The 21,630-nt window shown below is 35.4% G+C and overlaps 3 protein-coding genes across 3 annotated transcripts in view; all 3 read left to right on the forward strand.

Moving 5' to 3' along the window:
- The window catches only part of LOC116159801, a 5,394-nt gene extending 5,323 nt beyond the window's left edge, over nt 1-71 (forward strand). The window contains exon 10 of the mRNA XM_031472884.1: nt 8-71. Coding sequence (XP_031328744.1) covers nt 8-71 — 64 coding nt within the window. The remainder of the gene's footprint in view (nt 1-7) is intronic.
- A 4,264-nt stretch (nt 72-4,335) lies between these two features.
- LOC116162978 lies at nt 4,336-12,464 on the forward strand. The gene is made up of 12 exons (XM_031476821.1): nt 4,336-4,815; nt 8,053-8,270; nt 8,317-8,469; nt 8,518-8,596; nt 8,653-8,738; nt 9,167-9,199; nt 9,245-9,337; nt 9,393-9,440; nt 9,494-9,540; nt 11,875-12,051; nt 12,105-12,264; nt 12,315-12,464. The coding sequence occupies exons 2-12, from the start codon at nt 8,054-8,056 to the stop codon at nt 12,416-12,418; spliced, it is 1,197 nt and encodes a 398-aa protein (XP_031332681.1). The 5' UTR covers nt 4,336-4,815; nt 8,053; the 3' UTR covers nt 12,419-12,464.
- A 6,434-nt stretch (nt 12,465-18,898) lies between these two features.
- Nucleotides 18,899-20,821, forward strand: LOC116159809. The gene has a single exon (XM_031472895.1). The coding sequence runs from the start codon at nt 18,899-18,901 to the stop codon at nt 20,819-20,821; it is 1,923 nt and encodes a 640-aa protein (XP_031328755.1).
- The last annotated feature ends 809 nt before the right edge of the window (nt 20,822-21,630 follow it).

Genomic DNA, 21,630 nt, shown 5'->3' on the forward strand with positions numbered 1-21,630 from the left:
TAAACAGCATGGGACTATTGATAGATCCCTGTGGAAGCCCCTCAAAAACATATCTAGGGCCTATAAATTGACCTTTGCCACTTCTTATATAAATCTCTCGATGAGAGTACAAACCGATCAGGTTTTGCGCTAGTTGGTTCGGGAATTCCAATTTAATGAGTTTCTTCTGAAAAATGTCTAATTTCACACATCCGTAAGCATCCTTGAAATCGATAAAAACCGCTCCTACTGTTTCTTTTTTGGAATAACTTATTTGTATGTCGGAAACTAGTTTTGTTAAAGCGTCAGCGGTGCCTAATCCTCGCTTGAATCCAAATTGAAAAGCCTGTAGCTTTTTCTTGCTTTCCAACCACCATTCAATCCTATTCTTGACCATTCGCTCTAATGTTTTAAATATACACGATAAAAGTGATATAGGCCTATATGATTTTGCATCGTTTGGGTTTTTATTGGGCTTAATTATTGGGACAACAATGATTTTTTTAAAGGTGGGCACGCTATCTCCAAACAGGTACACTCTATTAAATGCAGTTACCAATAATTCCTTCGCCACGGTGGGCAGCCACTTTAATAGCTGATATGTAATATTATCAAAACCTGGTGCTGTATTCTTAGCTGATTTGACTGCCTTGATGAGTTCTTCAATTGAAAATGGTTGTTGTAAAAAAGGATCACTTACGTTAGACGTTTCCTGGTTTTTTTCTGATTGCACGTACGCCGGGGCTAAATTGTCAGCGAACTCTTCAATATATGATTCCGATACGTGGTGAGAGGTAGGACATCTTTTAAATTTTCTCACGATATTCCATAATTTCTTTGAGGACGTAGATGTGTTTAAGTTATTACATAGATTTTGGAAACTGTCGCGTTTTTTGTATTTCAAAAATCTTTTAGAGTGCGCAATAGTCTCTTGACAAGTAATGAAATTATCCAAGGTTGGATTTAACTTGTAATTCTTTACCGCAAGTTTCCGGCAGTGTACCACATGAGAACATTGATTGTCCCACCATGGGGGTGGAGGTCTGGATTTCTTTAACACAGGTTTTCTTAATACGAAATTACTGTCGCATCCCTTTTGCACTGAATCCACAACACAGTCATTTCTGTTATTTCTGCTGCGGACTTGGGTACCTCTTTAGCGTTTAGACTTCGATCCACGTAATTACAAACTTCTAGACTTTTCTTATCATCTATTTTCCACCGAGTTGTAGGGTAATAGGTGAACTGGAGTTGTAAATTGAAATTTAAGTTCATGCGAATGGGAAAGTGGTCTGACCCATATGTATCATCCATTACCTTCCAAGTGATATGAGTAGCAATCCCTGGCGATGCAAATGTAATATCAATTGCAGATCTCGCTTCGTTTGGGCGCCCGAGGCGCGTAACTGATCCGTCATTCAAAAACACGCTATTAGTCCCATCTATTACTTTTAATAGAATATTTCCCGCGTTATCGCTTTTAGATGAACCAAAGGCCCTATTGTGTGCGTTCATATCACCACCCACCATGTACCTCTTCCCTAATTGCCCTAACATGTGCAAATACTCGCCTTCTGTTATGTTACTCGCGTAACCCTGCGGCCTATATAAACACATTACATTCAGATCAAGATCTAGCAACTTGACCCCACACACACTAATTTCAGCATTATCAGATTTAATATTCAACGGAGTGTATTGAAGATTTCTATGTACAAGTATAGCGGCGCCACCGTAACCATCCGTACGATCGTGTCTTACTAATGTGTAATTTTTAAAAAAATCTATGTGGTTACTTTTGTACCAGGTTTCCGTTAAAAGGGCTATATGGATGTTACACTCTGCTAACATATATTCTAAATTCGGTTTATTGGCAGCAACAGATCTTATATTCCATTGCAAAAGGTTTAAATTGTTATAATTATTGTTATTATGCATTATGTAAAATGTAATATGTAAATTAAAATTAAAATAGTAAAGACAAATAAGCAAAATAAAACGTTTACGCAGTTTCAGAGGATGATGGATCGCACAGCGATTCTAGCTCTTGGTCCGATAAGAAGGAATCTTGTGAAGCGATTGAACTGTTTTCTGAGTAATCCGTGGGCGTATTGAAGCTTGGAAGGAGCTTAATGAATCCAGTAATCAGGCGTTTTAAGCGTGCTTTGAGTCGATTGGTTTTGACCGCTTTTCGACACTCAATCATTAACTCAACAAATTGTTGCTTATCCTCACAGAATTCACTAGCTATTGGAAAGGGATTGCTTTGACCTTTTGCACGCATAAGAAAATTGCAAAAACTATCATAATCTATAACCGTTTGTTTCGATTGAAAAACATTTTTAAATTCCGTAAACAACGTGGAATCCTTTTCTATCGATAGGGACTCCTTTGAATCGGAACGCTTTGCTTTTTTCGCGGGTTTTTTAAATGTGCCACCTGACGCTGTAGTCTCCGCAGAGGATGACGCAAGTGCCCGTTTAGGTCTCAACTCATCGGATGTCCTATTGAACTCTACCGAGTCCATCTGTACCATTGATTCACTACCTTGCAATTCCTCGGATGTCCTAATTGGCTCTTCCGAGTCCATCTCTACTAATGATTGGCGACTTTGTCGAACTGGAGTGACTAACTGTTCCATGGTATTGTCATTTGACTCTTTATTATTCGAGCTGCAGTTTGAAGGGCACTTAGACGCTTTATGACCTTTAGATTTACAAACAAAGCAAACTAGATCGTCATTCGACAAAAAAATTCTGAAAACCGTTTTATCATAAGCTAGCAACGTCGTAGGGGGTATTGACGAACCTACTTCTAAATCAATATACACTTGCCTACGGAAGCTTTGGACATGTTTGTAATTAGGATCGGGAGAGCCTACACTCACTAAAGTAATTGGAGAGACCGGCTTTAACTCTAATCGTTTAAGTTCCTCATACAAAATGTCATTTGGAATTACTGGAGAAACGTTAGAAAGAATGATTTTAGTTGCTGGAGATACCAGCTTACGTGCTGCTATAAAGCTATCTTTAACTTGTATACCTTTATTTTCTCTTATAAAGCTATCTACCATTGATTTTGACGCAAGGAAGATGCATATGCGCCCACCCGAGATGCGAGATGCAAACGTAACATTTTTTGGACCTATTATGGTACCTACTCCAACAATGTAATCAAATAGCGATACTCCTTCAATGGCAGGAAAGATGATACCTTGGGATCTCTCGGGAAAATTATATTTCGGCTCCGATTGTATACCTGCTACAGATGCAAAGGTACGGTTGTCCATATTCTGTGAGTTGTTAATATTCTCAGTTACCATTACTTGATTGTTTACGACCTCCATGACAGAGGAACCCAAACAGGTAGGACACGCTTAGATATCAGGCCCTCGTGGCCGTATTAAATTAACACTGCGATGCAATGTAAGTGTCCCCACCGCTAAGCGGTGTGGACAAACGTGCGTAAGCCGAGCAATAGATATAGATAGGCGAAATTGTCAATGGCGATAAATTTTAATACAAATATCTAAATTGACTTAAGTTAGTTGGCACTTATCTTATTTTGTCACGTATCCGTAGGTTACAACCTCGTGACATCGAAAGGTGTAAAGGCTTACTGCTGATAACACACCAAAATACACTTCAAACTTTAGAACTTATACCTCGTAAAGTCTGACGCGAACTGTCCACTGAAGTTATACTCACCTACATTACTAATTGTCGTTGAACATGTATGTAGTAAGTGTAGTAACTGATGACGTCCCAGTTTATTTCGTCAGTTACTAAAAATGCTCGTATGCTAGACTCGCGGAAATGTTACGTACTCGATGGTCCAAAATAACGACACTAACCTTAAAACTGGTTAAAATTACTTCGTTTCCAAAAATGGATCATTTTCCAAACGAAATTGAGGTGTAAACCAACTGTCGGCATCTAATACAACAACCAAATCTAACAATGACAATTTTTAGTGCACTTTCACATTCAAAAAATAAGTTAAGGCATGAAATGTCCAAAAAAAAAATGTCAAAACGAAAATTCAAATATGAAAGTGCACTCTTCGCTTCTTGCTCACAAGCGGCTTAACGAATTTTTTGCAGTTCTGCCTGCAATATATCGGGTAACAAACACTTTATTCTTGTATTTAGGTACAAGTAAAATTTTCTTAAACATTTTCCGTAACTAAATTAAAGTACCAGAAAACAGCAGCATTGTAAATTTTAATTTCACTCAAAGCTTTTTCAATTGACGTTCCTCTAATATAATTAAATCTTGTTTGAGCAACGAAGTAAAGTTACATCGACACAATTACTTGACGATTATTATAGCAGACGATATAAAACGACATCCCAGCAAACACTGTCTATTGCCGTAATGTAACTCTAGAGTGACATGTTATATAAGATTTTACATGTAACATAAACATTGTTGCAACAAAACCAGTACAATGAACAACTATGAATATTATACTACATAACTGTTACATTTCATTTACTACACCGTAACGTAACTTTTAAAAATAATTTGTATAGCAAATATGTAACACACTTACGTTGTGGTTATATGTTAAATAAGTAAGTTCAATTTATATTAAAAATAAATATACCGTCAACGTAAGTTAGTTACGATATTACTGTATAACCAGCAGTTCATAGATGCAATATAACATAAATGTAGCTACGTTACTACGTTCATAATTCTGTTTTTCCCACCCGGGCAACAGAACAAAAAAGTTTTAGGTTAGCTTGTGTTTTAACCTGGTTTTAACTCGTGTCTCGTGTTATTTTTATTATTTTGTTTGTTTTGTGTTCATTTATATTTCGATTATTATCAGGTATGTATATTACCATATTAATAGTTAAACATTTATGCTAATATGTTAATTTTACTTTCGGTACCTTATATCGAATAATCTATACCTATAATGCTCAGTAATGCAGTGATTCATATTATTCCAAATGAGTAAATTAAATACAAGAATGGATGTATAGCTTTTGTGCAGAGGGATAAAATTCAAGTATGATAAGCTGATGTGGTCCTCAATTTTGTCTCGACTTTGTCTCATTTTCACTTGTGCAAGTGTGTACGTTCTTTTGATGCATGCAATGTCATGTGCAATTAGTTTGTGGTTCATTTGAAAGCTTTCAGGACTAGAAGTGCTTATAGACTGGAAGCCAAATTGAGGTATCGATAATGGCTATCAGCCTCCAAAGTCTAGAAATGAGGCAAATCGTACACACATAACCTTCCGACTCCTGGTCTATAATGACTATTCGAGCAATGACACAACGAAGTGTAGTACATCTCATACAACATAGTGTTTGGTCATGTTCTATAGAATAGGCAACGATAATGGTATTATATTATCTTTGGAATAGGTTATTTTACAGACTGTGGTGTTTGGTAGTTTAAAAGTGTTCTCCCCAAACGCACATTTAAGCCATTTTCTGCAATTTACTTTGAAATTACTCATCATCTGGTATAAGTATAACTTTATGAGCTAGATAAAGTACTATTGTTTGTCACATACTTGTTTTTCATTAGACATTACTATTTGGGTTAACTTACAGAACTGGAGCGGGAACAGTATCCACAACCACAACCATTATGCCCAATAAAGAATTTCATTTGACGAGTAAGAGGCGTCAAAACCAACTGATACGGCAAGAACTGGTTCGTACTACAGAACCTGAACGTGATGGAGATAAAGTATTACTTCCTTCTAGTGGGGTATGTCCCAGTCACATGCAAACAGAAATATGTAGTATCTCACCTAACGACAATATCCTCGACAATATATCTGTAAATAATTTAGATATTTCATTGAATGACAATATCGTTGAGCAAGATTTATATGACAGAATGAATGATGAACATTCTATAACAAATGAAAATTCTCTTTCTGAAAGTACATACAATTTGGAACATAACTGTGATAATGTTAACATGGCATTGTTAGGTGATGAGCAACGAGATGAGCGATTAAAAAAAGAATTAATTGATTGGGTTATTGCATGTAACATTACACACAACAGTGTGAATAAGTTGCTACAAATACTTCGCAATTATGGACATAATTTGCCATCTGATGTTAGAACATTGTTAAAAACTCCCAAAGATACAACTAATTGTGTGTCAAATTTATCAGGGGGTCAGTATGCACATCTACAATTTTCTTCGGGAGTTCGTCATTCCGTAAAGAAATATTTTTGTGACATTCCATCCACGCTTAGTGTAAATATAAACATTGATGGTTTACCGTTATCTAAAAGCTCAACTCAGCAGTTTTGGCCAATATTAGGATCCTTGGTAACCAACTTTAACACAGAACCGTTTTTGATTGGAGTCTTTTGTGGAAAAAAAAAACCTGTAGACGTTAATGACTTTCTTCAACATTTTGTTGAGGAGTATCTAACAATAATAAAAAATGGTCTATTTATAGATGGAGTGAAGGTTAACATTATGTTGAATGCTATAATATGTGATGCTCCTGCTAAAGCATATATTTGTGGAATTAAAAGTCACACTGGTTACTTTGGATGCAGCAAATGTATTCAAGAGGGGGACTTTGTTCAAAATAGAGTCGTTTTTCCCGAATTAAATAGTCCACTGAGAACAGATTTGTCTTTTGCAAACAAAGCGCAACCTGAACACCATGTTAAAGAATCGTGCATTGAAAAATTAAACATTGGAATGGTTTCTCACGTCCCTCTTGACTACATGCACCTTGTATGTTTAGGTGTAATGAAGCGACTGCTACAATTTTGGGTTAAAGGAAAAATAAACATACGGTTAAAAGACATAGATCAAATGTCAGAAATTTTTGTTAATATGAAATGTTCAATAACAAAGGAATTTGCCCGATTACCCAGGAGCCTTTTAGAAGTAGATCATTGGAAAGCAACAGAGTTCCGACAGTTTTTGTTGTACACTGGTCCAGTACTTCTACGCCAAAAATTACCTCCTATATATTACGAGCATTTTCTTGCACTATGTGTTGCTATAAGAATCCTGATTGATTCTGAATTGTGTGTTACTTTAATTAGATATGCCCAATCTTTGTTAATGTGGTTTGTGAAGTCTTATGGTGATTTGTATGGAACTGAATATTTATCATATAATGTGCACAACCTTATCCATTTATCCAACGACGTTGAAAAATTTGGTCCACTTGACAATTTTAGTGCTTTTAAGTACGAAAATTACATGCAAAAAATTAAGAGCAAACTTAAGAACTCCGGAAACTACTTGCAACAACTTGTTAACAGAATATTTGAAGAGAGGAATTTAGATACCAAGTACGAAGTTCCCAAGAAATATCCTATGGTGCACTACTCTAACAAAAATAAAGAAATCATACAGTGTGTTACATTTTGTGGTTTTTCCATTTCGAATTTAAAATATGATAATTGCGTTATGTTAACTGATGGAGTGTTTGGCTTGGTATGTGATTTTTCTATATGTGACAACAACTGTGTAGCTCATATAAAAAAATTTAATAAGGTTGAACCTTTTTTTAGTGTACCGTGCGATTCGAGAACAATTGGAATTGGTGTTGTAAATAAAACAAAATATGAAAAACTCACAATTCCAATTGAAAAAATTAAAAGAAAGTGTATAATGATTGATTATTTAAACTGTGAATATGTTTTATTGCCCTTACTTCATTCTGAAACTTAAATATGTCGAAAAAATTATTTATTACATTTTATATTTAGGTATCTATATTTATGTATTAGCAATAATATTATTATGACTTTATTACCTAAGCATTCATATTTGTACATTACAATAAAAAAAAATTAGAATGAGTTTTGTAAATGAACAAAATCTAAAAAACACATTTCCATTTGAAAAAAATTAAAAGAAACTGTATAATGATGATTGTTCAAACTGTGAATATGTTTTGCTGCCGTTACTACTGTATTGTGAAACTTCAATACGTTGAAAAAATGTTTTGTTAAATTTTATACTTGATATTAGCATTAATGTTATTACCTAGCACGTACCTGAAGCTTAAGAGAGTTAGTAGAAGTGTGTTTGTTAGTAAACATTAATGTGCTATTTACAGAATGTCTTATGCTGTTGTCTCATTTATCCGAGAACACAGTGAAGATGAGGATGAGGAAGATTCCACCTCGGAGGTTCCGATGTCATGGCTGAGTGAAAGTAATACAAAATGTTGGTGGCCAGTGCATAGCAAAAATGTGACTTCTTTAATTAAGAGGATGGTACCACCAAATCCTGACAAGTGGGTTCTTGAAAATGTTAAAGTGGAAGCGTTGGAAGGTAAATTGATATTATATTTCAATATACTATATATTAGAATTTGCAGTGTCTTTAGAAAGAGCTAGAAAACTAAGTACAGATTGCAATTATGTGTCTACCGACGAGGGAGAGAAAGGACGCGGAAAACGAAAAGTAATTCAACCAACAAGGTTCGTAGTTTCAGACGAAGATGAATTAGCAGTTCCAGTTTCTTCTAAAAGTAAATTGTACCCGTTTGTTTTGAGTTAAGTACATTGTGTTTTTACAGACTGGAGAAAATTTACAAATGTTTCCTTACCTCCACAACTCCCCATCGGTGTTTCCACTTATAATTTTTCTTCGCCAAGGTAAAAACACTTCGTTTTGGTTCATTGTATTTGATTACATTAGTGTTTTATTTTAGTCCTTTGACAGCACAAAATGCAATAACTACAGAGGAAGATATTCAGACAATGCCGGTTATTTTTTCTGATATTTCAACAAATCTTGGTAAGGATTTTAGATCCAACAATTGAGTTCGCAAATACCTACTGTTATTTGTTGTATTACTTATGACAGTACTTGTTATTTATTGTACTTTAAACACGCTTGTTAAAAATAACTAGAGGAAAATGGTACTGTTTAAAAATGGAAACTTTCATATGCTCAAAGAGATCTAAATAAAACCGCCAAATGACATACCTAGTCTTTATCTGAAGACGCAAAATTTGTTAATTATTCAATTTGTCTCAAGCTAAGGAGTGGGCCACTGCTGTAGATTCTTACAACCTTTGAATAGGTAATTAACGTGCTTCCATTTTGGAACAAGATCATTTGCGTACTCTACAAGCGAAAGTTTGTTTTTTATTTAATCCAAACTCTCTGACTTTTAACATTTCGCTACTTTTGATTAACTAACTTATATATTTATTTTTTAGAATTAGAAGATTATAGACATGTTGACGCAGAAGGTAATATTTTGTCAATGATATTTTATCTAATGTATTGCATTCTAGTTGTAGTCATACCAAATAGAGTGGTACAAAACCAATCAGCAGATTTTCGTACTCCGGCCTCGCACGAAACAAACAAACATATTGATGGTTTAAGTAAGTTTTACCTAATCACATATCAATGAGTGTTTTACTTTGCTTTTGTTTCCAGGTGAATCTAATATAACAGAAGACACAATTAGTAGCCGCATGATTCAGGGTAAATGTTATAATCAAACATTTGCAATTTTATTCCAATTTTTAATTTTTTAGAACATTTTCAAAAAATATCCAGGATGTTTGTCTCAATAAATATGCAATTTTTTTTTTTTTTTTTATTTTTTTTTTTAATAATAATAACTTTTATTAAACCCATTCAATTTAAAAATTGTTTGGTTACGTCACATTCACAAAGGTACTAACATAAAAAAATCGTGTCTGTACATGTAGGGGCAGCCATGTACTCATCAATACTGTAAAAACAGTTCTTTAATAAAAATGTTTTGATTTGTATTTTAAACAAATTTAGTGGCAGAGATTTTAATTTGTTATTGACTTTGTTGTAAAGTGCAACATTCAATGAGTTTTTTGTTGATACGCATAGTCTACGTTTTACGGGTAAAAGTAACTTGCAGTGACGAGTGGCATAACCGTGATTGCTCGTGTCTGACACATTCTTGTTTGAATTTACTAATTTATGAATATGGATTAACGTTTGGTAAATATATATGCATGGTAGTGGCATAATTTTAAGTTTTTTAAATATATCCCTGCAAGGATCCCTAAAACCCCGGAAAGCGATGATCCTAATAGCTTTCTTTTGCATTCTGAAGACGCGCAAGGAATGAGGGGATCTGCCCCAGATAGTTATACCATAGCTAATTCTAGAATGTACAAACGCGAAGTAGCTTGATCGTAGGACATCATGATTTAAGGATTGTCTCAGTCTAATTAGCAAATACGTATTCGATGCTAGAACTGTGCAGAGTTGATCTACATGGGCCTCCCAAGATAATTCATTATCAAGTGTTATTCCCAGTAATTTTGCAGACGTTCTCCTAGCAATGGACTTGGTTGTGGTAAAATGTATATTTAGGGTTTTATCTGAATTATGTTTAAGTTTATTACATTCCAACCATTGCTGTAGTTGGGTGTTCACGTTGGCAATACAATCGGTTAGAGTGTTTATGACAGGGGAACTGCACAAGATCGTTGTATCGTCTGCGAATTGAATGCATTTACCAATGCTGATTGCGTTAGGTAGATCATTCACGTATATCAAAAATAAGGTGGGCCCCAAGACCGATCCTTGCGGAACGCCAAGTGTTATTTCCTTTAGACTTGAAGATTTGTTATTAAAGCTAACACATTGAGAACGGCCTCTTAAGTACGAATCCAATAATTTCAATGGTATTCCCCGTATACCATAATGATTCAGTTTTTCTAGGAGTATTGAGGGTGTAACGCAGTCGAAGGCTTTCGTTAAGTCATATAAGAGGGCACACGAATAATGACGATTTTCAAAAGCCTCGACTACGCCATCAACAACACTACTTACAGCTTGTGTGGTTGATAAACCTGTCCTGAAGCCAAACTGAGTTTCATTCAGCACACGGTTTTTACTTAAGAACGTAACTAAACGATTTTTGATTAAAATTTCGATAACCTTCCCAAAAATAGGAACAATGGATATTGGTCGGTAGTTGCTGACCAGGTCCTTACTGCCCTTCTTAAAAATTGGGATTACCTTGCTAATTTTAAAGCATGCGGGGAATTCACCTGTCAGAAAACAATCATTTATTAATGTGATAAGATACTTACCAATTATGTCAATGCAGTTTCTTAGAATGTTGCTATTTAATCCATATATGTCGTAGGCGTTTGATTTTGACATTTTGTTAATTGTATCACGCAATTCCTCTTCCGTTACAGGTGCTAGATAAAGAGAATTTTCAGGAGAGTGCATATTTTTCAAATAATATAATGCATTGCAATTTGTTTGGGGAAGGGAGTCCACAATACATTTTGCAATAGAGACAAATTGTGAATTTAGGAGATCGTGTGACAATGAAATGTCAGTATTGAATGATTTATTTAATTCTCGGTTTACTAATTTCCATCCATCTCTAATTTTATTACCTGAAGTAGCAATAAAATGGTTATACGATTCTTTTTTTGTAACTATAATGCATTTCCGATACTCTTTCCTGTAGCATCTATACGCCTGTACGTTCAGAGTGCTGCTAGTGACGTTTGCTCTTATTTTAAGGGCAGCTAACGTCGATCGCATAAGCTTTAGTTCACTGGTGAACCAGTTTATACCTCTTGCTTTTTCGACCGTCAAGCGCCGTAGAGGGAAATGTTTCTTTACAAGTTTACTAAATGTATTTGTAAGAAGATTTGCTCGGTCATTTACGTTGCCGACATCGTAATTGTTCCACTCCATTTTTAAGAGGGATACTCGAAATGCATTTATGGATGATTTGAGTACCAGTCTTTTGTAAATAATATTTTTAGGAATATTGTTTACTTGCAGAGATATATACTGACCTGAATGGTCAGATAAGTTGCAATCAAGGATACCGGCCTCGAGCATGTCGTCACCGATATTTGTTATGACGTTGTCAATGCACGTTGATGACGTCTTAGTCAATTTAAAAAGCATTGATAAACGCATTCAGAATTTGGAGAAAGGCGTCCAAATTTCAGATTCTAACCAAGAGGATGAGGGTTTAAAAATAATCAAGGAGTATTTCCCGTTAAAATCCACTGATGCAATAACAACATTCGATACAGTAATTATTGAAAACAAAGAAGTTGCTATTAATTTTGTATGTATTTGAAGCATTTGCAATTGAAATTGAATAATTTTCTTCTGTTGTAGAGAAGATACATAAATGGAATAGGAGGAACTTCTTCAAAGGATAGTTTGGTGAGAATATTGCAAAGAATATTCACAAATGCATGTGCTGAAAAATGCTCGTGGTTGGGTAGAAAAAATAATTTTGCTATTCATAAGTTACACTTTGTTTCTATAATCAAAGGTATGCTTATTATTAAGTAATTATATTTGAATAATTTAGATATTTTTCAGAGGTTCTCTGTGCCATGTACCCAACATTAAAAGAAAACGACTTCGAAAAGTCTTGTGGCGAGTGGTTCCGCTTCGCTAAACAAAGATTAAACAGACAAAAGTAAAAAACATGTTGTACATATTCAGAGGTAATAAAATTTGTTTTATTGATGTACTGTTTAATTATCCTGCCTCACATTCATTTTTTGTTTCAATTTTGTAGTAATGGTAATATAACACCTTTAATAGCAGTTATATAACATAGATACCTAACAAATATATTAATAGTATATATAATAGTAATATGATTAAGTTTTATAACTGCAACATATTTCTGTTACATAATATAAACATAACTCAACGATATAACTGTTATGTTACTGTGGTGTTGCTTTGAGTGGGAAATTTTAACTTTCTGGTAACTTACTTGTAATAGTAGATTTACATTACTGGTACATTGTGTATGTAACTCTGATATATAACTTTTACATAAAAGGTATGTATCAGTGTTTGCTGGGATCCTTACAAATTGCCGGTTATTCGGAACTTCAAACGGGAAGCTTTCAAAATCTTTGCGTTTCAAATAGTTCTCAAACAGTTTAATTAGTTTCTAAATTAACTTTAGAGTTTAAAATTCATAGTCGTGGTCGTGGCAATCCTTTTGATAAATAATTGCCATTTTCATACATTTGTATGATTTGTATGAAAACCGATTGTTGGGAATGTAACTGCAAACTTTCCTTCTGTCGACAGAGACTTGACCATTTTCTCCAAGGTCGTTTTCAATACTAATACGGCGAGTTAGTGTCCCCGCCGAGGTACCCGCGGCACGTGATTTTTATAGGTTGAAGATCGTTGTGTGTCGACCGAGCATTATTCGTAATCGAAGTAGAAATGAAACGACGCCCACAAAAAAACTTCGCGACGGCATTCCTATTACCGTATAAGAATAATAAGCATTCAACGGAATAAGGAATGACAAGCATGCACATATTTCAATTCCTATTATTCTTAAATGGTTTAAAATAGACTTTTTATGGGAATTTAGCACTGTACAATTTATCTTCTATCGATTTCATCGTATCTCTTTCAGTTTTCCGTGTGTTTTCAATCAAATGCACACGATCGTGATTTCCGTAAAGAAACACCACAAGACTCTTGGAAACTGACTGAATCTAAACTTGCCATCTCTTTCTTACCCTAGAATGACCACTATTATATTGCTTCTTCGCAATTTAACCAGCAGTTCCTACACCGTGACTCTGCACTTCTCAACTTTTTAGCGCATTTTTGCAAAAAAATTTTTTTATTTGTGAACCAATTTTCATTCAAAATTCTCATCTTATTCTGTTTTGACGCCCCTAACACGTTGAGAATCGCTGCGTAACTAGATCGATAGACTTTTCGTCATTGGCCTCCCGTATTACCTACGTTTTTGTTGTGTAGACTTTTGTACTTTTGTAAACTGCTACCTACAGGTAATAACAGTTATTTTTCTAGATTTACCAAGATCGGTTCTCTGGCATGTTTTTCACAAATACCTGTACTTTTATGGGTTACATAGATTTGCACTAAACGAGGCATATATTAGCAAATTCAATTATGTGAATCTCAGAAACTCCTACCTAAAAAAAGTTGGATGACGTTATAGCGCTGCTAATTACCACCATTATCTAAGTTTAATCAAATGGTAACCCCTTGGGAGCATATGCTACCTTCACATTTGCATTTCGATAACGAAGTAATCTATCTATTATTAGGGAATTAATACACCTATTAAAGCGGCGCAATTGCAACCCATCACCAACTAGAGCTTTTAGATGCCGCGAAGTTTTAATTTATTTCAATCACTTAAAGTTTACCTACATATAGCAGGTTAGAACAACAGAAAACCTCAATTATCCCGGAACGAAAGAGATTGACAATCGATGCTCTGAAATGGAATGATTCATCTGAAGTTCTTAGTTGTAACTTCAACGCTACAACTAAATTAGTTATCGATTAGGTTTACTTTAGCAGTCTAGTAGCGGCAATTTCGAAATGAAATAACTGTATTATCCCAAGGATATCAAATTCAGCGGTGCATGTTCTCGGCTTGCCTTTCAATTTATTGAGTTGCCACGGAAAATATAAGTAAGCTACCTGCTGCTGCTGCTTATTTCAGTGTGGCGTGTGGCACTGCGAATGTAATAAAACTAAGCTTATACGAGTATATTTTCTGTTCTTAAATTCAATACGAAAGTTTTCGAGTAGGTAACGGACACGCTGCTTTGTTAATGAACGTATCCATTCATGGTTTTCATAGATCAGAACATTTATAGGCCAAGTAGAATATTCTTATGAGCTCTTTTTTGGAGATTGATTGTGAAGTATTCCAACCACTTATTGCTTAAGCAGGGAATTGTACTTTTAATATTTATTTCATGCAAAGCTCATTTCCTCTCTCTGTAGTAAGTTGACTTAAAACATCTATTACATGATGGAAAGCCTTCGTTAATTTTCATTGGTTTTCCGGATGTAAGGTGGTCTACAAAAACCGCTGATGTAACAGAATTTTACTTATCTCTTTCCCAAGGAAGCTTAATTCGTAATGTCAGAAATGAATCATTATATTACCTCTTTTTATCACGTAAAACGATACAAAATCTCTTCAATACGATTGAGGATAAAGACGTTATTCCTAGACCTGACAGAGATGACAAATAAATCTCGTCGACAAAATAAAAACTTGAATGTGACAATGCATAGGTATTTGTTTGATGGATACTACTGAATCCTTGACCGTCTTGAAACTTAAAAGTTTTTCCTTCCACATGGAATAAAACGCAAAAAATTTACGTAAATATCCTCTCGTTACAAGCTCACCATTGTCATTGTCTTCCACTTGACTCTTGTAACGTACTAAGGTCAAAACCTGGTCACGGCACCAAAATTCTGCAACTACCGTGAACAACAAGTCCAGCCGAGAAACGACTGGACAACTGAAAACCAAAACTCCCACTAAAACTAACCGAAACTCATGGCAATGATTGCCCAGTAACAAACCTGTCTATTGTACTAGTAGTGATGAGACTTACGTTATGTTGTGAAACGAATTGCTCGAAAATGTGTTGTCACTTTAAGGATCAGCCAATATAAATAAATAAAACGCAAGAAATGGGCGAGAGCGAAATTTAATTAAAAACGTTAATAACGAAAACAATCAAATTTCAAATTCAATTCAGGGTTACCTCAATCACACGAGAATAGCTATAGGGAAGGGAAAAAGAGCTACTGAAAACTTTACAGGATATGCACTCACTTAGTTTCTCACTTCTTTTCCAATTTGCATTTTACAATTTTACTTTATAACCGTTTTGAACTAGATTTTCAACCTGTACATCGGAGAATTTTATTTCCCACTTAATCATAATCGTGAGTTCACACCGATATTTAAAATATTTTGCCACCATCTTTCACGGACATGAAATTATTTACTAACACTGTTATGTAACGGAACCCGAGATTCACACCAGGGGCTCACGGTACGAAGAATATGGGTAAAGCTCAGGCGCCAACCATTTTGGCCAGGACGTAACTTGTCTCATTATATCATATTACAGTGGTATTATATTTGCAGACAGAGTAGGGTTTAGAGACCCCTCACATAACAGTATTCCAATATTCCAGAATCATGAAAATAATTTGGCATTTAACAAAATAAGATTGTGCCAAAATACCATTGTAATAAGTAACAGGCGATCAAAAATGAATTGCTGTCGAGTCGGCTTTGGAATTTCAAGTTAAATACGATTTCCCATGTAAACAAAAGTTCCAAAGGTGACTCGACAGCACCTCATTTTTAATCGCACAGTACTCAAGCATAAAAGAGGGAAACGTTTGCAACATAATTTATAATTCACAATTAGTGCGTAATTTAGACACAGACCCTGCCAATTCAAATTTATGATAACACGCATCTATTAAAGCAACAGTAAATATACAAAAGCAATTACATACACTCTACTATTATAAAAGAGAATTACCTGGCTCCTTAAACAAACGCACTTACACCACCGCTACCTTTTTGTTTGTTGGACAAAAGATGTCCTTCCTCATCAGCTCGCTCTGACTGGAAGGGAAAACCAAGCCATCTCTTACTTTTGCGCGCAACCTTTTTCCTTGTGCAATTTGAATTACTAAGATTCGCAATAAAACATTTCCAGTGGCGTACCTTGCGTTTTTCTCTGCATAGGAACGGGAATGATTCAAATTTAAAATTGCCAGATACTGTATCATCACACTCTCCATGGCATAATGCCCGATGTTCTTAAGGGACCATTCTAACTAACTTGAATAACAAAAGAATCGTTAATAAACGGCCAGGTAAACGGCAAAAGTGTATACTTATGGAACATGTAAAAAATGTTTTTTTGGTTTTTTTACAACTTTTTTAGAATAAACCCAGAAAAAATTCCTTCCTTGGTGCAAGCCTCGACACCATAACGAACCAAATAGCGAAAAAAAGCGAAACAATAGCTCGTAAGATAAAGAACTAGTAGCGTCTATACGGACGGACGGACGGGCGGACAAAGTGGCGACAACAGCGCATTTTTTTATTTTTGTGGAAATGCGCAAAAATTGTAACCAAATCGGAACTAAAACCCTTCTCAAATTTCCTCAGAAAATAATGTGGCGATCAATTTTGTCAAAGGCCTTGGACAAATCCGTATATATAACATCCATTTTGAGAAGTATTTATTAAAAAACTATTGCAAGGATCGCAGTTAGTTAACAGTAATCGCGCCATTTATTACTACACACCGACCTCCAAAACTCTCTGAAGCAGTCTATCACCAGCAAATGGCAACATATTTGGAGCCTCTCCAACGCCAAACTGGCCCAAATTCAAACACAAATAACTGCACATAATCTACCCTTAATGTCGAGAAAAGATACCATAATAATAAACAGATTAAGGATTGGTCATACTGGTGTCACGCATGGCCACATCTTGGACAGTCTCGATCCACCACGGTGCGAATGCAACAACATTCTTACTGTAAACCACATTCTCTCCGAATGACCAAAGTATGATGAAAATAGACTAAAATGGCGGATAGGGACAGACCTGAAAGAAGACCTTGCAACACCAGAAAATATTGCCAGAGTAATTAACTTTCTGAAAGACATCAACTGGTATAATTGTATATAGATAACGTCCTATACTTATTATGTTAGCCACACTTATCTTACTCTAACTGTGCCAATGGCCATAAGTAGTCGAGGCACAATAAATTAAAAAAAAAAATAAATAAGCTCGCTGACGACTTGACATACAAATCGGTATAGACCTTCATTTCAAATGCGGTTTGCATTTGGCAATGTCGATAATTAAATAGCAAGGGCAGTTGCTGTGTTTGTATGGACAATCTTGGAAAATCCATGTTTTACACATGGCCAATTGTATGTCGTCTGTTTCCGTGTCGGAAAACCTTCAACAGTATTTACGCCCCAGAAAACTAAACTAACAATGTTGTGTATCAAAAAGTATTATCATAAACACTGTGTTTCTGAAATCATTTTTATTATTATTTATTCCAGTTTGAATTAAGTTTCCCAGATCTTATATGAAATAACTTAAAAATGTTTTTGCATACAGAAGGTCCCGACTTGTATTTCGAATGCTCAAACCGAAATTACATTTTTCTTAAGTACAGGGTGACTCGCTCTGATCTTCGGCATTGTTTCAATCTAGAGATACAACACACCCCTGCATGTTACGAGGCTAAAGCATAAACATTATCTTTGATTATAGTCTAGTGAGATTTTTTTATGACTATCTACAACACTATGGTTTTGTATAAAATGAATATTTTTACTATATGACTTACCTATATAAAAGGATCTCGAGGAAACAATTTTAATGTAAAATTGAGAACTATTTCGTTTGTAAAACAAGTTCTGATAGAATATTGCATTGGAAATAATTAAAATTAAGCTCCATTCATCTAGCGTTTTTAATCAAAGTTGATTGATGTTTGATTAAAAATTGATTACCGACCGTTACTTCAATTTCTGCAATCGGCGACTGAATTCTATCGCTTTGCATTTTGTCTTCACATTTATAACATATGTCAAAGACGTGTTCCCATTTCTCGTTGACAACGTTATGTAGAAAAATACAATAAGAACTGAATTGGTTTGAAATATTTTATACCTACTTTCTCATTCGCGAGCGTATAAATATCAAATCTCTTATGAAAATATTATTATGTAAAAAGTTTTCGGGGTTTGTGGGTCGCGGAAATTGACTGTTTGCCCTTGCCGGTAGCAAATCACTTTTTCATGAATTGAAAGACGTGATTCCGAAACCAAACAAACAAAAAGAAGAACCTTCCTCTTATCGCCCCATTTCCCTCACATGCACCACAAGCAAATTGTTAGAGAAAATCGTGAACAACAGACTAGTCTGGTTCTTGGAAAACAACCCTTCTCAAAATGGCTTCCGAAAACATCGATCCACACAAGACAACATAATTCAGCTTGAATCAGAGATAAACGAAGCTTTTGCAAACAAACAATGCGTTATTGCAATCTTTTTCGACCTAGAAAAAGCGTACGAAATGACGTGGAGCTATCCAATCCTCAACTTTTTGAAATCCAACGGACTAAGCGGAAATATATACAACTTTGTCAAAAACTTCCTCAACGACAGGACATTCAAAATCAGATTAAACGGAAAATTATCCACCCAGAGAACTCTAGAAAACGGCATCGCACAAGGATCGGTCATCAGCACCTCACTATTCCTCATCGCCATAAACAACTGTGTGGAAAACATCTCAACACCTGTGAAGGCCAACTTATACGCCGACGATCTCGTAATATATGTGAAAGGCAAAAACATCCACTCTATACAAAAAATCCTACAAAATACTTTGTCCCGCTTAGAAAATTGGTCAAAAACATCGGGTTTTAGATTCTCAACCGAAAAAACGAAATGCATTTCCTTCACCAAAAAAACACCAAAATCATCTCCACTCCTAAAATTATACGGGAAAACTCTAAAATTTGAAAAAACCATTAGATTTTTAGGCATTATTTTCGACCAAAAATTAAACTGGAAACCTCATATAGAATATCTCAAAAAATCTTGTTATGGAGCGATAAACTTGTTAAAAGTACTCTCAAGCCACCACTGGGGTGCCGACACAAAAACCCTCCTACAAATCTACCAACACCTAATTCGATCAAAATTAGACTACGGAAGTATATCCTACGCGACAGCAAGGAAATCTCATATCAAAATCATCGACACAATTCAACACTCCGCGATAAGAATTGCACTAGGAGCCTTTTGCACTAGCCCAACTACCAGCATGCTATGCCTCGCCAACGAACCTCCATTAGTTTTTCGTAGAAAGTTTCTCACATTTAACTTCGCCATTAACACAGCAGCTCACAGAACAAGAAACCCCAACAGCCTCTCCTCCACTTTTTCCAAAAAATTTAAAAACGAATTCTCGAAAAACCAAAACCTCTCACCCCCCTTATACGAAAGGATAAATCGCTTGGAAAAAGAAACCAACTTCTCCATTCCAAAAAAAGTTCTCCCATGGTTTAACACTACTACCCCACCGTGGACTCAACAAGCGATAAATACCAACTTAAACCTGACCAAACATCCAAAAACAGAAACACCACCAGCACTGATACTAGCCGAATTTAACTGCATCATTAAATCGTACCAAAATTATTCCATCATCTACACCGACGCATCTAAGTCAGACAACAGAATAGGAGCAGCAATTATCACCCCAAAAAGCAAACGGAAGTTCCGCCTGCCTGCATTGTGCAGCACGTTCACAGCAGAAATCTACGCAATTTTACAAGCCATTAACTACATAGCATTACATCAACAAGAAAACTATGTGATATGCACAGACTCCCTCAGCTCTATCTTAATCCTAAGACAAATATACCCCAAAAACCCACTCGTCCAAGAAATTCGAAGAAAAATCGATAACTTGTCCAATTCAATAATTTTCCTATACACACCATCACATATCGGAATCCCTGGGAATGAGGATGCAGATAGAACAGCTAAAGAAGCTACAACACAAAACACACCAATCACAGATTTGTTCCTGCCAAACGACCTAAAGAACCAGTTTCGGAAAATCATCAACAACCAATGGCAGGAGAAATGGAATCCGACAGACACTCATCTTAAACAAGTGAAACCCCTAACACAACCCACTTTGCCTATACCCACAAAACGAAGATCTCAGGTCATAATCAACAGACTACGGCTAGGACACACACGAATGACACATCGCTTCCTAATCACCCGCGAAGACCCTCCTAGCTGCGACACATGTCAAACAAGATTAACAGTCGAACACCTTCTCTTCAGATGTCCAGATTACACAGCACAGAGAAACATGCTGTACAGCTCCAACACAAATTCCTTAAAAGCACTGACCGACATCGAGAGTTGCAAAGAAATCGTGAAATTTATAACCAACAACCAAATCACAATATGAATCTCTAGTACAAAAACCCAACTAACCAAAACACCAAATTGTACCTATACACACATAGAAGAGAAAAGGAAATACACACATATACAGACACACCATCACACCCCCACCAACACACCCTCACACCAACACACACACCCTCACATACACACCACACTCATACAATAATACTACACCGCTAATAACCCCAGCGGTTGATGCGGAAAAAGAAAAAAAAAAAAAAAAGACGTTTTCCAATGCAACTGCATGTCTAAATTCTTACCACGATACCAAGTTGTGCTTTCGTAGTTCGCCGATGTAAGGCTAGCACTAGCAATTTGCAATTCTGTTAAAACATACAACGCGAAAAGAATGCAGTAACGAATGAACTTCAACCATTTACGTAAATTTGTAGGAAGTGCATATATACGGTAGGTATACATATCAAAAGAATTTTCTGCGAGTGAATGGAGATGAATTCTGTTTTACAGAACAAAATTTTATTTTTAGTAGAATAAATAGTACGTATCAATAATTTCGAGTACATTTTCAGTCCAAGAAATTCTTACACTAAACTAAACACATAGCGAATGTATCAGTGATGCCAATTTTGATTAAACTGGGAACAAGCCTGGAATGTTATTTGGTGTTAGAAATAAAATAAATTAGAATTGAGGCTTTTCGTTCCGTTGGAAATGTCAAGGCGTTTTTCTCCAATGAACTACTTTATGACGTTATAACATAACAAAACTTAAAGAAACTACATAATGGCATCAATTACTATGTAGTTCACTTATTTGTTGAGAGTGAACTGACCAAAATTGTTCCAATGG

The sequence above is a fragment of the Photinus pyralis genome, unplaced genomic scaffold, assembly GCF_008802855.1.
Source record: "Photinus pyralis isolate 1611_PpyrPB1 unplaced genomic scaffold, Ppyr1.3 Ppyr1.4_LG1, whole genome shotgun sequence".
In the NCBI taxonomy this organism is placed as follows: domain Eukaryota; kingdom Metazoa; phylum Arthropoda; class Insecta; order Coleoptera; family Lampyridae; genus Photinus; species Photinus pyralis.

Coding starts and splice junctions, on each gene's coding strand:
- LOC116162978 (XM_031476821.1), top strand. CDS start 8,054: ATGTCTTATGCTGTTGTCTCATTTATCCGAGAACACAGTGAAGATGAG. Junction 8,739..9,166: donor TGATATTTCAACAAATCTTG/GTAAGGATTTTA, acceptor TTTATTTTTTAG/AATTAGAAGATTATAGACAT. Junction 9,338..9,392: donor CAAACATATTGATGGTTTAA/GTAAGTTTTACC, acceptor TTTTGTTTCCAG/GTGAATCTAATATAACAGAA.
- LOC116159809 (XM_031472895.1), top strand. CDS start 18,899: ATGACGTGGAGCTATCCAATCCTCAACTTTTTGAAATCCAACGGACTA.